The 17,296-nt window shown below is 37.6% G+C and overlaps 2 protein-coding genes across 6 annotated transcripts in view; one reads left to right on the plus strand and one right to left on the minus strand.

The window, feature by feature from the left end:
- Window positions 1–951: 951 nt before the first annotated feature.
- On the plus strand, window positions 952–5,650 carry LOC129729736 (cathepsin O-like). The gene is made up of 3 exons (XM_055688529.1): window positions 952–1,562; window positions 1,621–1,971; window positions 5,315–5,650. The coding sequence occupies exons 1-3, from the start codon at window positions 1,093–1,095 to the stop codon at window positions 5,619–5,621; spliced, it is 1,128 nt and encodes a 375-aa protein (XP_055544504.1). The 5' UTR covers window positions 952–1,092; the 3' UTR covers window positions 5,622–5,650.
- A 2,495-nt stretch (window positions 5,651–8,145) lies between these two features.
- LOC129729734 (potassium voltage-gated channel protein eag) overlaps window positions 8,146–17,296 on the minus strand; it is an 82,478-nt gene continuing 73,327 nt past the window's right edge. For 2 of the 5 annotated variants that reach the window (XM_055688523.1, XM_055688526.1), the window contains 3 exons: window positions 12,619–12,823; window positions 11,759–12,037; window positions 8,146–11,674 (listed from right to left, as the gene is read on the minus strand). In XM_055688523.1, coding sequence (XP_055544498.1) covers window positions 10,832–11,674; window positions 11,759–12,037; window positions 12,619–12,823 — 1,327 coding nt within the window. In that variant the 3' untranslated portion in view covers window positions 8,146–10,831. The remainder of the gene's footprint in view (window positions 11,675–11,758; window positions 12,038–12,618; window positions 12,824–17,296) is intronic. The other 3 variants (XM_055688524.1, XM_055688527.1, XM_055688525.1) reach the window with 3 other exon arrangements.

Genomic DNA, 17,296 nt, shown 5'->3' on the forward strand with positions numbered 1-17,296 from the left:
TCACTGGTGACCGCCAACAATAACACCAGCACGCATCCAGGCTAGAAATCGGGCCTACTTTTCACTCCGGTTGATATTATTGGGAAAAATGCAAAACTCATAACAAAAATCGTTGTTTATGTGTTATTAGTGTTTGTTCATCTTGAAAACTAATCTGGGAACAAAAAAAACTTCACGTATCGCAGCTTGCTCACAGTTTTGTATCTGCTTGAACCAATTGTTTATAAGCAATAAAAATCGCTGAAATCCACTTTATTTTCAATTCCTATTTTGGCATGAAACATATTTTTTAATAAGCAGGAAATGCATGAATAGTAGCAATGTGGACATATCTAAACACAATTAGTAAGGATTGCTACAAATTCCGAGCTCTACGAGCGCTTTTTATCACAAATTCGAAAAAAAGGTTAAGTAATCAAAGTCACCCCAGTTCACGGTACTATTGAAACAGCAATTGCACAGAATAGAATAAGCAAACATATGCAAAATAAATTTTTGTTGTAAAACAAACTTTTGTTTCACCTCGGTATAATCGAGGTATTCGAATTCGAAGTTAAAAAAAGTGTTCGACATTAAAAACAATTCTCAGAAAAATGTTATTCAAATCCTCTAAATTTGTATGCGCAAAACTCTATTACTCTATTTCAACACAAATAAAATAAACAAGGCGTTAAAAGTTTTAGATCAACTAGAAAATTATTTTCAATTGATGTTACGATGAATGATGCCCTTCATAGTGTTCGAAATTCATCAGCTGTTGGTCAAACAAGCTAAGAAATGAATGAGCAATAAGGAACGAAACACAAAATTGATGATTTTTTAGCTCTAACTCAACTGATTGAATTCAATACTTCAGACAATCTGCTTATAGAGGAGCATTAAACCGACACATTATTACTGACTGACTGCTCATGATCATCAGGCAAGAACTGTTGAATGTGATAAGGAAATCTGCCGGACTGATGAGTTCGGTTTATTTTCTGACCCCGGAATGATCACTCTGTTCTGAGCAACGCGATCAGTGCGGCCGATCGTTCCTCGTAGTGGTGTTGTTGTTAATTCACGTGGTTAGAAAACAAGCACCTACCGAAAATGTCTGAAGTGATAGAAATGATAATGATTCTGATAATCGTGACGTTGTGCTTCCTGATGATACCGCTCAACTTGCAACCGAATGCAGTTATCGAGACACGTAAAAAGTTCGACATCTTCATACGGCTTTACGACAAGCCTTATCGGTATAACGTGCGCGAGTACGAACATCGTTTCCAAGTATTCCGAGCATCGCTAAATAAGATTACGTCTTTAAACATACGTCGTGTGGAGAATGATACAGCTATTTACGGCATAACACAATACGCAGATCTAACCGATCAGGAATTTTTGCTCATGAACCTGGCAGATTTGAAGCATGGTCTGATTCCGTCTATTAAGGAAAGTGTAAGTCCCCTGGACAAGTTCATAATAGAGTCGAAAAGTGCCGAAATGAAAGATAACATTATCTTCTCCAGAGCAAAACGATCACTCAAAATACCGGATTATCTCCCGAAGGTCGTTGATTGGTAAACATATTTGCTGGGGATGGTTCGATGATTGCGGTAAATAAACTTTTCGTTGCAGGCGAGAGAAAAATGTGGTTCCTTCATTGAAGTCGCAAGGAAATTGTGGCGCTTGTTGGGCTATTAGCGTTGTGGATACCATTGCATCGCTATCGGCCATCAAGACAGGGTCAAAGAATGTAACCGAATTGTGCAACGAGCAAATAATCGATTGTGCCGAAAACGGCAACTATGGTTGCGACGGCGGTGATACCTGTCGTCTGCTAGAGTGGCTACAAAACGAACAGATCAAGGTAAACACGTTACAGGACTGTGAATCTGGGCGATTACAAAATGGCAATAAGGACAGATGCAAATTTATCAAAGCTAATAAAGGAGATTTCAAGACAGTGCAGCGATATTCTTGTGTCAGGTAAGTTGTGATTTTGGATTGCTTTCAATTCGTTTCGAACTAATATAATAACTGTGCCCCTTGTTCAAGATTAAAAGTTTAGATTAGACATACAGTCCCGAACGCTGCGAAACTGACATATTTTCGACTAGAGTGAAAGCTGTAATAAATAAAACTCGAATGTTTTGGTTACGTCCAAACTCAAAATCCATTTTAAGAAGTTTTCTGATATTATGAGTGTTTTTGTACAACTATGATGTTTCTTGAAAATCCGAAGGGAGTTCAATACTTGTTACTCTTATATAAAAATAATAAGTGTTACCTGTAACTCAGAAAGAACCCCAAACGTTGAAAAAAAAATTAAAAAAATAAAAGTCGAACTGTTAACAACGAATCCGGTATACATATGAATATTATTGAAAAAACTACCTCTGAGCAAACGACGTTAAATTAACTTATTCGAAATCTGTTCAACGTAATATCAAGAGTGTCCTGCTTTACATTTACATCAGCATGAGTACTAGGGTGGGGAATCGTTATATGGAAAAAACGAAACTTGATATCAGAAAGCTAGAACCAAGTTTTTTTTGTTCTATTTGGGGCCCCAAACAATCCTGAATTTATTGGAAGTCGATTGGTTTTGTCTCCGCTTGGCGCATTGCATCTTAAATTTATATGGAGATTTGTATGGAAAAACCAACTTTTTTGCATTTTCCATTCTAAAAAGCTCAAAACGGCTAAAACCATAGGTTTCATGACTTCAAATGGTAGGTTTTTTGATGCCCAACAACTTGGCCAACGACACTAAAGAGCTAGGGTGTGCCAAAAAAATACTAGAGTTGTTCAAAGTTGAGTATGTCGAAATTTATGTTGCAAATCATTTTTGCTGCCAACACATCCAGTGTATCGGCGTCAGTCAGATTTCCATCAGAAGTAACCTCTGAAACACGTTGTAGAATCCATTTACGCCTAGTATATTGATCTAAATTTGTTTGCTTGGTCCAGCTGAGTGTATAAACTCGTTACGACAGGTTACTTCTGATGGGAATCCTACTGACGCCGGTACATTGGTAATGTTGGCAGAAAACAAGATTTTCTGCATTTAAATCGACATACTCAACTTTGAACAGCTATAGCTCTTCTTAGAGACATTCTACCTCTTCAGTGTCCTCTGCAAAGTTGTTAGGCATCTAAAATACTATACTTTAACATAATGTAGTGCATTATTAGACCATTATTGAGCTCTCTAGAAAGAGAAATGCAAAAAAATAGGTTCTCCCATATGAATTTTCATACAAATTTGAAATGCAATGCGCCAAGCGGAGATAAAACCAATCGACCTCAGGTAAGTTCAGGGTTGTTGGGGACCTCAAAAGGAACCAACAAAACTTGGTTCTGGAAAATCGATCATTTTTCCCCACCCTAATGAGTACATTCATGTTGCACTGAAAGAAATCGACACGGCATAATAAAGTGTTTTGCACTTCAATTCGCCCTACTGGTCAAAACATATAGAATTCATATGCGAAACACTTCAGAATTATTCATCGTGCAACATCTCATTTTCAAAAGGAAAACACTTTCAATTCTTGTGTTATGACATATAGACATAAAGTGTTTGGATTTTGAATCTCAAATGAATGTCTACCGAACTTCGAATGGTTTTTATTCGATTTTAAAATGAAAACAGTTTTACATGGAAATGATTGCATATAATGCAACCTTTGCTTTATTTATAAAAATTAAAATTTAAATTTACTACAATAAATCATCACCAAATATAAATTTTCCCTGTCTGTTGAAGAAGCCTGTAAAGCAAACAAAAAAATTAATTATTTTAATTTAATTAATTGATGTTTTAGTAAACAAATGCTTGCCTCTAGCGTAAAGATGTATTCATCAGAATCTCTGTGATCTTGTGCTGGAAAGACGAAATAAGATAAGAATTCGATTCTTTCACGTGATACAAATCACTTACCTTGCAAAAATTTACAGATGTAGTCCGGAAAATCGTCGAACTTCTAAGCAGTATGACACTCGCTGACTTTTCATCTGTCGCCATTTTTCTACTTTTCAGCACAAACGGCACTTCATTTGACATATAAAAACAAAACAAATCAACTGAAAGTGTTTCGCACATGATAATCACTGTGATGAAACAGTGGGGCAGATTCAAGTGTAATTCACTTCAAAGGGATGTTGGAATCATACGTAAATGAAGTGCGGCTCATGGATGTAAGTTGATGTGTGTGACAACTTGAAACGAAAGTGGCAAATTATTGAATTCGATGAAAAAAATTCTACATATAACAGCGCAGAGTCATTTTTATATCCAATTGATGAAACACTTGGATGGAGCGTGCGCAGTTTTTTCAGTGTGGATTTATCATTGAAGCTATACAGTGGAATTTCGATTTTATCACGGTCAAAAGAGCACTTTCCAGTGAATCTAGCGAAACTTTTGATTCGAGGAAATAATGAAGTTTAGTATTTTTTGTTGCATAACAGTGAAATCTAACGAAAAATACTAAAATTTATCATTTCATCAAGTCCACAGCTTCATTGGATTCACGGGAGGATGATTTTTTGACCGTGATAAAATCGAAATTCCACTGTGTTATAGTTAAATTTCCAAAGGAGTCTTAAACTGCTCGGAGTTCTAAGAATCCGTTGACTTTGTTTTCTTTCTTAAAATAATGCTGCTTTGATTTTTTTGTACAATGACCAATAATTCAAGTTCGTCTTACGATTATTAGATGCCTAATGATTTGAACTGCGTTGTTGTGTGGTTTCGTATAATTTTTCCTAATGATTTATTTATTTATCTTGTCTATTTTTTATTATATTATCTTTATCTTATACCTACCTCATTATACCAACATAAATACGTGACATTCGACCGTAAGGATGTGGCCAGCACCGTTATTGACATTTAAAAAAAAATGAAGTGACTGAATTGTTGCACATCGAAAGTGGTATAACATACCAAGAAGCTTCCCTGTTGTTATTTTGTGCAACATTAATAGTTCATGTCAATCACGGAGGTGCAACTGCGATGTGAGCGGTCATCAAAGTTCATGATCATGCTCATGCTCATGCTAAGGCTAGAAACTACGCGTAGATTGGCGGAAAACTCTTCTATAATTTTTATATGAGTTTTCAAGTGAATTTAAACATCTTCCAATTTTTACTGTGGATAATATGTCCTTACTCATAGAACTTCTTCTCATTGACTTGATTTAAGACATTTCGCATATCTAAATTTCATAATTGTTAATATTATATTTCGGAAAATATGTGGGTTCCAAAAAATAGATCTCTTAAACAGTTTAACAAATTTTATTTACATTATTTTCATTTACAGTTTGGTTAACCGTGAACACTTGATGCTGCGCTATTTGGCCACGCACGGGCCGATTGTGGCAGCTGTCAATGCACTATCCTGGCAGTACTATCTTGGAGGTGTGGTGCAATACCACTGTGACGGTGACTACGACGATCTCAATCATGCGGTGGAAATAGTCGGATACAATTTGGAAGGAAGCATACCCTACTACTGGGTGAAAAACTCATGGGGCCCGAACTTCGGCGACCACGGGTACATCAAGATTGAGATCGGTAAAAACCTGTGCGGGATTGCGAATCGGGTTTCTTTCATTGAGTTGACGTGAATAAAATAAAAACAAGCTAAAGTCAAAATTGTTTATGTGTCGCTGCTCTTTATTTAGAATTTTACAGTTTCCTCTGTTGTTATGGTTGTATAATGTTGTCTCAAATTATTTACACTCAACTTTTTTTTCGTTTGTCTTGTTCATTAGTTTGCTTTCATTGTGTCTTCGTCCCGTTGATGTTCTACTATTGGAATGTGAGAGTTTTACTGTGTAATGATTGAAGAGAAATCATCGAATAAATGGGAACATATTTTATCGTTCAATCGCTTTTAATATTATGTTGAAACGAGTTATGATGTGGCTAATAGTTCAGCAAGCCGCCCAGCGGATTGCTTCAGAAATTGTTTGGATTACGATTTCCGACGAATACGGAACATGTTTCAAATAGTTTTACTTAGGCAGGAAACCTTATCGGTTGAAGCTGAAAGCAGATATACTCATAGTCAATGCGATATTTCCGAACCACCATAATGATTTTAATATTTTGATGATAGTGAAAACAGCCTGCTTTCGAAAATGAACGAAACTTCTACCGATTTTTTTTTGTAAAATTACTAAAGTTCATTAATTTTATGTCATTTTTTAAGTTGATTTATACAAAAAGAAGGTTTAGAGATACTTTGAGTTTACCAAAGTTAAAAACGCTTACGAAATGTTTAAAAATTAAGAAAAATACAGTAAACTTCATTTTTCTCTATAGAATAAAATTTTGAAGCAGCTCAGAGCCCAGATTAGTATATATCACAGCTGCGAAATTGGGTTGAAAAGCGTTTCGAAAAGAAGTTTCTTTTCTTATTTTGGTCGAGGTGGGAAAAGTGACACAGTGAAGTTATGTATGCATTTATTATAATGTTTGAAGAAGACGAAAAATGGTATGGAAAATTTAAAACAAAATGGCGGACTTATTAAGAATTTCGCTCGGCTGAAGCCCTATGAAGTGCTCCACAATATTTTGGGTACACAAAAATTTGATGAGGCTTAGCAAAAACGAAGCGAAACGCTCTTTATCGTATTCAAACAGGTATTCTGATTCACGAACGCTTGTAACGATAAGACAAACCTGTTCTGAATCGTAAATAGACATATGTTTTATTTGCAATTTCATTTACCTACAGAAGTAAATTCCGCAAATTTGGGCTTTATGTTTAGCCTGTAGATCGTCAAGATCAGGCTTGGGAGAGACTCTGGTTATCAACAGGTTTGTAGCGCTATAATTCTGCAATTGTCTTGTACATACTAACAGTTGGCCGCGAATTTTGTATTTAATAAATAGAAGATGAAGTTTCGATACAGGAAGAAAATCTACTGGACTTTTGCTTTACTTTTTTATCTTTTCATGACGAATGACGAAATTCGGCCCATGCGCCATAAAAGCTCTCGTCGTGATTATATAATATAAAGATCTGAGCTTTGAATCTTTCCACAAAACATATTTTTCGATATTTCGTTTATTTACAATAAATCATAGTTGATTTCTAAAGAACAGCGAAAAAAATTCCTTTATTAAACTATCAAAGCGTCCATGAAAATTTTCGATTTTGCTTTTTCTGGCATGGTTAATTATTGTTCAACATTAAATTCACTTAAAATCCTCTTCAAATACGAATGCAAATTGTGAACAGAAGAAACACTAAATAATCATGTAACAAAGCAATTAAATAATTAACCCTCTAGTGCCCAAATTAGTTTTTAGACGGACTTCGAAAAAACCACTATGAGGCTTTATAAACATTTTTTAAGTTCTTATAGAAGCTTTTTAGAGGTTTAACCGCAGACCGTCCAGAAGCGGCACTGGACACTAGAGGGTTAAATAAAAATCTGGTTTCGTTTTGATCTGCGTATTCATGCTGGTAAAAATCATTTCTGCAATATCCGCGGAATTCAACGAAAATTAAAACCATTTTTTTTCAATTTTCACTTCCAATGAACGCAGCATTCTTTCAGATACACTAGACTTTCATCCTTGTAACAAGCTGTCAAGCTCTGATGAAATATTTCATACACATCGTTCACGGTCACGCAACAAAATTTGCTAAAAATCCAACCAAATAAGCTTCACCGTTACTGAATGAAAATCAACAGCAACTTTATCAGAATTAAACACCAAAGTTAATCCAAAAGTGGACTTTCAGAAGCCGATTTCTTTCGTTGCAGTAGAAGTAGTTGCGTATTGCCTGTGTATAGTACACAAACTGAATTTACAAAATTACAGTTCATCACTATTTAAAACTGCAAAAGACTATTTAAATTACAGTTCACACGACAAAACTCAGAGCAATAAATTTTCAGAAAATTTGATGCGATGAAAATCAATGTTGACAGATCTAGGCAACCATCGCCTTAATGGAGTGCAACATCATGTAATCTCTTAGCAACGGGTTGTGTAGTTTGTATGGCAACCAAATGAAAAATAAAATTCTCTTATTACCAGTTCAACCTCTATCAAGAGAAGATTCCCTGCCTTGCAATAACAGGTTATGGGCCCAGCCGGAAGCTCCTGTGCCGAAAATTGAATCATGAAGAGTTTGCTGTTTTATTTTTTTTTTCGAAGAGATGGAGTTATTATAGTTAAGAGCATTCCATAAGTTTCAGCTGGCTGTTGAGGTTATCCTTGTTTCTTAAAGCAATAAAGTACCCTGCCGAGTACATAACGGTTAAAAAACACTTGTTAGTAGCACAATTGACAGTTGCGGGACTAGCACTACGAATCTACTTGCACAATAATCAAATTTTGTTATACTAAAAAAAAAAACATAAATGTATACCGGAGTATATATAAGTATCGAAGTGGTGTTATGTATCCCAACTTCGCTTGGCATACACAAAACGTATAAATCCAGTGTGTTTGCAATCTGACAGGTAACATTCTACTCAGATACAATTGATGAAATGTTACACAACGGAATCGAGCTTTTTGAATGAAATTACTTTGAAGTTCATAATCGATTCGCAGGGGTTAATTGGCGTGGTATGATTTGTTATCATTTTCTCTTAAAAACACATAGATTAATCAAAAAGAATCGTAAAAAGGTTTCGTTACTACAGCAGGAAATCGGTTCGACTGAATTTCTAAAATTTTCTCATTTTACTTGATGTTTCCCGAAACTTTCTGCGGCATATAAGATAACTTAAGCTGATATTGAGCGAATATACAGGCCTATGACTACATTTTAACATATTCATTTTTTTTCTACGAAAATCATCCAATGGGCAAATATGATGAACAAACGCATTCGAATAATTAGAGTTTAACAAATGATTTTGAGTGTATTCACGCAATAAATCTTCTCAAGAATTGGCTACATGTGAGTTATTTCATTCTAAATGTCAATGATTATGCGGTGCGTGTAACCGTTTGGTGGTTTAAGGCGTAGTGTCAGTATTATACAGTTATTTGACGCATTCAACTTTAAGAATAGCTGGTAACGATTTTGCAATTCGAATTGAATTAACCTAGTTGATAAATCATCTACGCAGAGCGACCATCGTTTTGCTTTTTTTTCCAGTAGGTAGTAATAATTACGAAGGAAAATTAAGTGTCGTTAAAATTTCAACACACGCGATTGATATCGAGAGTAAAAAAAGCCCTTGCCGATTAGTTGTCCTACCCGCTTGAATGTTGCGTTCTCGGTTTTAAAAATCTCTACAGTTTGTTTCGATTCCTATCATATTTAGTTATAAAAGATCCTATGTACAAGCTAATACTTTTCGGATATCCTACGGAACAAACGCATTCAATGTAACAATCTTTCCCGATTTGTTTTCTTTGAATGAAAGCAGATTAGCGAAACCATTGCTTTTTGCCTAAGTAACATTTTTATCGTATCATATGCATTAGGAGATCAATCGATTTTTTTATTAAAAGAATCTATCTGGTATTTTTAACTATTGCTACTATCGGGAATCATTGATTCGTAAATATCAATAATTTGAATAAAAAGCGTTTATTTGTTTGACATTTCCAATAATAAATGATTGTTTCCAAATCAGTCTGCTGTGGGTTGATAGCATTTAGTTATTGTTGAAATTCTTGTTGTGATGTTTCAGAATCCGAAGATTATTAAGCGAACCTAATAAAGTAAACTCTACCCAAGTTGCTGATTTTTTTCTGATGAAAAGCTTTGTGTAAAAATACGCTTGTCATCGGGAAACTGTCAAGATTGATTGCCACATCTATGATTAGGAAATCGTTCAGGAATCGCTCACTCTTGTCGATGGGGCGGCAATAAATAATGCTTCTGCTAGTGGGGTAAATAATATTCTTTTTGGAAACGACTAACGCAAGTTTGGTGGGAAAAACAATTTAAAGAATATAGTAGGAAGATTCTGGTTTTTGATTATATCATACAAATTGTAACAATTGTCCTTTGTTGTCGATGAGTGAATATATACAATAGGTTACTGTTTTGATAACTTGATTGGTTCGAAAACTTATTTTCTTTAGGCAAATGCAGAGTACACTTGAAGCATTAGCCTTTGAATTTCGCGAAATTTACTGTGGAAATTATGATAATAAAATTGCGTTTGCCGTCAAAAATGCCGTTTCTTTCTAGAAACATGCAGTATTCCTAGTAAATATTTCAATTGGAAAGTTTAGACGAACTGCACATTTTAAATGCTTATATATCCATTCATAATACAAAATTACATAATAAACGGGTATTTCTAATTGTGCTTTACTTTGCGTCAAACATTGTATATAATATAAGAAAATTTCTGAAGAAAAGTTCAACGAGGAAGTAGACGTTTTGCGAGTATTAAAATTGTAGATGTAGATGTAGATGTAAAATGAAAAGATCAGATCTATCATATTGAAACACTGTTTGTTAAAAATAAAATAAAAATTAATATATATCTAAAGAAAACTCATTTTAAATCGTTCGGCTGGCCTGTTATACAACATAAAGTATGGAATATAGGAAAAAGGAGCGAAAAGCTTTCTTTGCTGACAACGACATTGAAAAAGGCATTTCGAATCAGAAAGATCTAAGGAGATCAATTGTAGAAGAATCAAAGACTGCATGCTTTGCACCAACTTGTCACTTAGTTTTGTTTTCGATTCAATTAGAACCACATAATAAAATTTCGTGAAATTCAAAGAAATGAATGCGACCATATGCTGTTCTGCGAGCCAAAAAACTACTCTCACTTGTCTATTGCTGTTGTTCACTCGAGCTGTTATCTGCCTGATGCCGCAAGAGAATCCGGGGCTAGAGGAACTCGCGTTTTCTGGTGGAGGACGAGGAGGATGGTTCAGCCTCGAGCAGCCGCGTCTGTTCGGGGCTCTGCTTCGGAGGTGCAGGAGCTTTACGACTTTTAGATCTTCGCTTTCGTAGCAGTATAGGTCCTAATCCGTTTCCTCCGGGAATCAGAGTTGTTGGTGAGGTTACTGTTCCAGCGGTCCCTGGTGCCGGATTCAGTATGCTGGTTGTTGGGCTTGGATTGGAGCTGGGGTTATTTGTGCTTGCAGTGGAGGTCGGAACAACGTTGGTGCCTGTCATATCTCCGGGAGAACTTTGACCGGATGAATCGATCTGTATTCGGTTGATAAGTTCGTTTAGCAGTTCCTCGATTTTGCTCATTCTTTGTGCCATCCGCTGCATTTCCAAGCGGACATCTACCTTCATATCTAGTACTGTCGCGATTAAGTCCCGTTGTGCCAACGTTGATGGCTGCTCTCGTAGGCCCGTATCGTACGTATCGGATGTGGTCGCTCTAGATTGGGCCATTTCTATTTGTCTCTCGCGTTCGAGCGATAAGTTTCGATCCATGTGTCGCTCCCGTTCGCGCTCTCTTTCTCGTTCACGCTCTCGTTCCCGTTCACGTTCTCGTTCGCGTTCACGATCTCTATTTGTACTGGCACTATCTAACAGACGATCACGTTCGGTAGGCTGCCGTTCCAAGGATGGAGGTTTACTACCGTCACGTTCAATATGCACTACATTGGGTCGCTCTCGATTAGGCGTATGGTCGACTTCCCCTCCTTCGTCAATTGTATCCTGCCGTGCTAATGTGGCTGGTCCAGCTGATAACTTCGGAGCTTTTGGAAAAATCTAATAGAAGTGCAAGAAAATAACAGAAAATTCAATCCCGATGCAATGTGAGGTGCAGTGCATGCTAAACACATTGAAAGCTACCTTATTGCCTTGACCGCCATTACTACTCGAACTAATACTGGCTCTACCTTGTGCACTTTCACGCAAACTTTCACGTGCACTTAAGCTTCTCGAAACAGCTACCTTTGTGCTAGTATCGCTGGCCGAATCAACACTAGAACTACCGAGCAGGCGTCCCCACTTGCTAGCCCGTGCTCCTTTTGCCGACGGGGGTCCGGACGAAGGTGACGGTGATGGTGATGGTGATGGGACGGTTGTTAGGACGCGAGAGTCTTCGGTAAGTGTTAGCTTAGCCGGCAGCTGAAATTAGGCAAGAATAATTTCGACTATCCAATTGTTACGGCCTGTTGGCCAAATTTTGTTCGTAATATTTTCAAAACTTATATCAAATATTGGCTTTTTGAAGGACATCAATTCACAGATAGTTAACACGTGCACGAAACATATTAAAATACAAATTTAGGATTTCATTCAACACTCGGACATCTAATGTACTAGCGACAAAATCGCTACACTCTAACTTGTAGGCAACTATGAAATAATCTAGACGACAATCAAGGCAATATACTAGAAATGTGTGAATTGTGAGCAATAATTGCAACACTAACTAATGACTAGATCTATTATTTCTACTATATCTATAAACCCTTCCGTCCTATTGAACCTAAACAGCATACACAATCATGGCATTTCCTTGAGTGTTTGAAGGTGAACATTGTGTGAGTGTGCTGTGTGCTGAACAACGAAACATTCCTAAATAGCAATGAAGATTAAAATCAGCATCACTACCGACAATCGACAGCTTTCTTAACAAACTAATAACAGTTCACAAATGGGTTAACGGTTTTCGGTTAATTGTTCTTCAAGTGTGTTATATTCACCTTTCCTTTGTCTGTATCTGTGTCTCCCTTCTCAACATCGCTCTGAGTGAAACCAGTTTGCTCCTTTGTTCCTTGTGCACTCTGCTGAGCCCGTCTAAATTTTGAAAATATTTTTCTTACCAGGTGGTCTTGGCTAGAGCCTAACTGGGGTTCATTTTTCCGCCGCTCAGCCAGTTCTTTCTCTCGTCGCACATCCGCTACTTTCCTACAGTGGTGGGTGAGAATATGGTAGAAATGCGTGAGTATAAATTTACGTGAGGAAAGAGATTTTTAATAAACGAAAACGTAGAACAAAAAAATCCGTTACTTCTCGAGTTTCAAGAGCAGATTTATTTTAACTTAACTACAGCATTGCTAACTGGATTTCAGACTAATATTCTTATTTTTATCGCATTTTGTTCTACAGAACATTTCTTATTTTCAAATTTGGAATTCTTTACCTTAAGATTTTAAAACAAAACTATCTAATAACTTACAACTGTCGCAGCGTAGTCTGAACTAATGCACAACAATATTAATTATTATTCAGCGTTTATGATCATTGTTTTCTTACTAAGTGATAGAAATTGAGTATAAGCTCCAAGGTCAAATATTGACCCATTTTCCTAACCCAGACATCAAAAACAGACACGAGCCAACGGTTGTTTCAAAAATCTGCAAGCTTGATCTAATGTATGGAACTGAACACTCGCTGTCGCCTTCTGATAGAGTATTCTCCATGCTGGGAGGTTGTATCCCATTCAGAAATTCTAGAACTATTTGTCTCGAGTCTCACGTAACGTCATAGCTGATTTGATCAGCTGGCTTAGAAAAAGATTGGGCACAATAGACATTAAAGTTGTTAGGTTGGCGGCTGAGGGACGGATAGTAAGGCGCTTTCAACTTGACAAGACCTAATCTTCCTTTCGCTTCCAGCATTTCTCCGTTACCGCTTGTCGTGTGAATCGATCGAGTTAAAACGTCCTATTGCTAATATGTATACGAGGGCGACGCATCTTTCATCAAAACGTATGGGACTGAACCAAAGCATTCTATCTCCCTAGCTTGGAGCTCATAAACCGTTTCCAGACACTGCTGCTTCATCGATTCAGCCACGATAAGCAACACGCTCGAGCAACTGTTGATGAAAAAACGGTAAAGTTCATCTGTTAACATAGGAGTTCTGTATTTGCCACATAGCCATCGAATTGATCTTGATGCTATTCAAAAACATGCTGACTTTATTTTCTCCATACTATCGTACTTGAATCCATACTGCTCTTTTATTTGGGGTTTACAGCCAACGAGAACTGCACTGGGTACCATCTGACGTAAGAAAACTTGTCGTATAGACCGTTCCAATAATTATAAATACACTTACGATCAACCGTCATTTCAAATAACGTGCAGTATTCAACCAAACGTTGGCTGCGTCCTGTTGTTTACATCCAAAAGAAACAGATGCTGTCATTTTTTCTAACATTTATTGCGAAATTTTAAAAATGCGTGGCCTTTCTCCCGAGCAAAGAAAGCGAATTGTGCACAAATGGGGCACCGTGAGTGGTCTTTCTATAAGAAAATTAGCCAGAGAAGAAGGTATAAGTGTCGGAGCAGTTCAAACCGCATTGCGGAAGTATTGTGAAGAGTGCACATTTACTGATGCCCCAAGACGTGGTAGAAAACCCGGGCCTGTTGATCCCACAATGGACAAAAAGGTTTAGGAATACTACAAGCGGCATCCTTCAGTATCAGTACGAGATGTGGCGAGAAAGCTTGGAGCCTCGGCGAGTAACGCTATGCGTGCCGAGGGAAGAATGGGTCTGCAGACCCGTCGGAAACAGAAGCAGCCAAAACGAAATCCAAAACAAGCTGAATCTGTGAAATCGAGAGCTCGGAAGCTTTATGGCAATCTTCTGACCAAAAAAAAGAGGTGTGTTATCATGGATGACGAAACCTACATAAAACTGGACTATAAGACTCTGCCAGGACCGCAATTTTATACATCACCGAAGGGAAAGGATGTCCCTGGACTAGTGAAAGCCATTTACACCGAAAAATTCGGCAAGAAGGTAATGGTTTGGCAGGCCATTTGTGAATGTTGGAAAATATCTCGTCCATTCATTACGAATGACACAATGAATGGTAAAATTTACGTGAAAGAGTGTTTGCATAAAAGGTTGTTACCCATGGTTAAGCAGCATAACAATCCTCCAATCTTTTGGCCCGATCTTGCTTCCTGCTCTAAGGATGCACTAGGGTGGTATAAAACAAATAATGTCACATGTGTCCCAAAGGAGATGAATCCTCCAAACTGCCCTGAAATTCGCCCTATTGAAACTTTTTGGGCTTTGACCAAGGCAAAGCTAAGGAAATATGTCAAACCAGCGGACAATGTTGAAAAATTTAAAAAATATTGGCTTAAAGTGGTAAAAATGGTCGGAGAACACACTGTGCAAAAGCTTATGAGTAGTGTTAAGAGAAAAGTTAGAGAACTCGCGTATCCTATGAAAAATAATCCCAACTTGAATTGAAACTGGAAAGAAAACACTTATTATCTATATTTTAGAATAAAATGACCCGAAAAATCCTGTATTTTTTGTTTTAATCAAGAAAGAAGATGTATTTATAATTTTCGGAACAGTCTATAGATACTAGCAGATCACGTTTGACCGCAAATGGGAATGCCCTGCAAGATGCATTCTGTGTCCATGGTTTGACGCATGCAGTTGAGAACTCTCACTCTAGAACTCTTGATCTAGTACTTGTGAACGAGTCGGCACTTCAAAACTGCTCTGTGATGGAAGCGGACGAACATAAGGTTTGTTTCATTTAGAATTTGGCCGCATACAATTTCCGATTTCTCCAACGTATAAAATTGGTAGGAATATAAAGATGAATTCTCGAACTTTTCGTCGAATACCTCCAATTAATCGCTCCCAGGATTATTCCGGACCTCCGCGCGTAGTTTCCGGTCCAATGTTCCACTTCTACGTTTGGTTCGCTTAGCGCGATTCTCCGTCAAAGGGCCCTGTAACGTTTGAGCACGGTATTCACAGTCGATTTCGAAGGCGGGGAGTTTGCTTTCCGTGGTATTTCGATGGTTGATCCATCGATACCCTTGCAACGTGAGAGCGACCTGGGAAGCAGCGTTGCTGACTACTCTGCAGGTGCCCCCGTCGATACACATCTGCCGCATATATTTCCGGTGTGATTTTCAGTCCGCTCACTGTCAGCATTTCGCTCCTCGCTTGTGTGAAACAAGGGCATACTAAGCTCAGCGGTTGACATATGGGTGACTCCCCTTGCCCAGAGCTGTGCAGATACTACCTGCAGTGACGCCTCTCGATCCATCCGGTCTTTGCAGGGATCAGTCGATGTGTCCATTCACCTTTGGTAGAACTGGGCTATTCATGCTGCCAACTTGCCATCGAAATTGATCTTCTGGTGTTACGTAGGAATTTCTCTTGTGTCACGTTGGTCGAAGCACACTATATCCTCTTTGACGACGATGCTGATAGTCACCATGCCAGCCTGTCGTGCGTGCTAACGTCGGTTAAGCCGTAGAAGCTTTCCTGCAGGCATAGTCGACATGGCTCCCAAACGTTAGCCTGTTGTCGACCATCACCCCCAAAAGCTTCAAGGATTGCTTGGAGACAATAGTGCACCCATCAGAACTTATCGTCGTCTCCTGTTCCGATTTACGGTTGTTTATTACGATTACCTCCGGCTTATGGTGCGCTAACTCCAGATTCCTGAAGTGGATCCAATCCGCAACTACGCGTATGAAATGCGCGGCTTTCAACTCGACTTCGTTGATTGATTCGTCCTAGACTTCCAGAGTTATGTCGTCCGCAAAGTATACAATCACTGCTCTGTTCCCGGAGGGAGCTTGAGTTCCAACACACCGTCATACATGGCATTCCATAATACTGGACCTAGGATGCTTTGCGGTACACCTGCGGTGATTGGAACGCGTTTGTGTGTATTGTGAACCAGTTCCCGTCGATACATTCTAGAATTATGCCTTCTTCTAGAGTTTTGTACAGTGGCACCTGCACTCTAACACGAAGCGCATGGCTATAGAGTCCCAACTAGCGTTATTGAACGCGTTTCCCACATCTAGTGTGGCGATTGCGCAATGCCGAATGCCATTCCTTTGACGCTACCGTCAACCAGAACTAAGGCAGGTTTCATGATTTAAGATTATTGAAATTTGATTACACTGGTCGATAAAAGTTAAAAAATGCTGCCCTAAAGCTCGAAATAGCTGCCCCAAAAGGACTATAGCTTTTCAACCAAAATTCACAGGAATGGTTAAAAATCTAAAATTTTTCTTTTATTTCTAGTTTGAGCTTTAGAGCCACAGCCAAATTGAAAATATTCTTTGAAACTTGACTTTTTAGTGAAAAATCGTCTTAAATTTCTCCATCCAGGAATGTTATCAAAAGTTTGGAAGTAATGTTAAGCTTCCATAAAACATTAGTTTGAGGGAAAAATTCAATTTTTTTATTTAATGTAAAGTTTTGTGTTCACTTTCTAGTATTCTTAAATTAAATTCGAAATAACTCAAAAACGAATGCATTTATGAATGATAATTTTCAATTTATCATTCAAATACAAATCACACAATTTTTTCGAATTGTTTAAAATTATTGGATTACACACAATTCAAAACTAAATAACGAAATTAAATGTTTTT

The sequence above is a fragment of the Wyeomyia smithii genome, chromosome 3 (genome assembly GCF_029784165.1).
Source record: "Wyeomyia smithii strain HCP4-BCI-WySm-NY-G18 chromosome 3, ASM2978416v1, whole genome shotgun sequence".
Lineage (NCBI taxonomy): Eukaryota > Metazoa > Arthropoda > Insecta > Diptera > Culicidae > Wyeomyia > Wyeomyia smithii.

Coding starts and splice junctions, on each gene's coding strand:
- LOC129729736 (XM_055688529.1), top strand. CDS start 1,093: ATGTCTGAAGTGATAGAAATGATAATGATTCTGATAATCGTGACGTTG. Junction 1,563..1,620: donor CTCCCGAAGGTCGTTGATTG/GTAAACATATTT, acceptor TTTTCGTTGCAG/GCGAGAGAAAAATGTGGTTC. Junction 1,972..5,314: donor CAGCGATATTCTTGTGTCAG/GTAAGTTGTGAT, acceptor TTTCATTTACAG/TTTGGTTAACCGTGAACACT.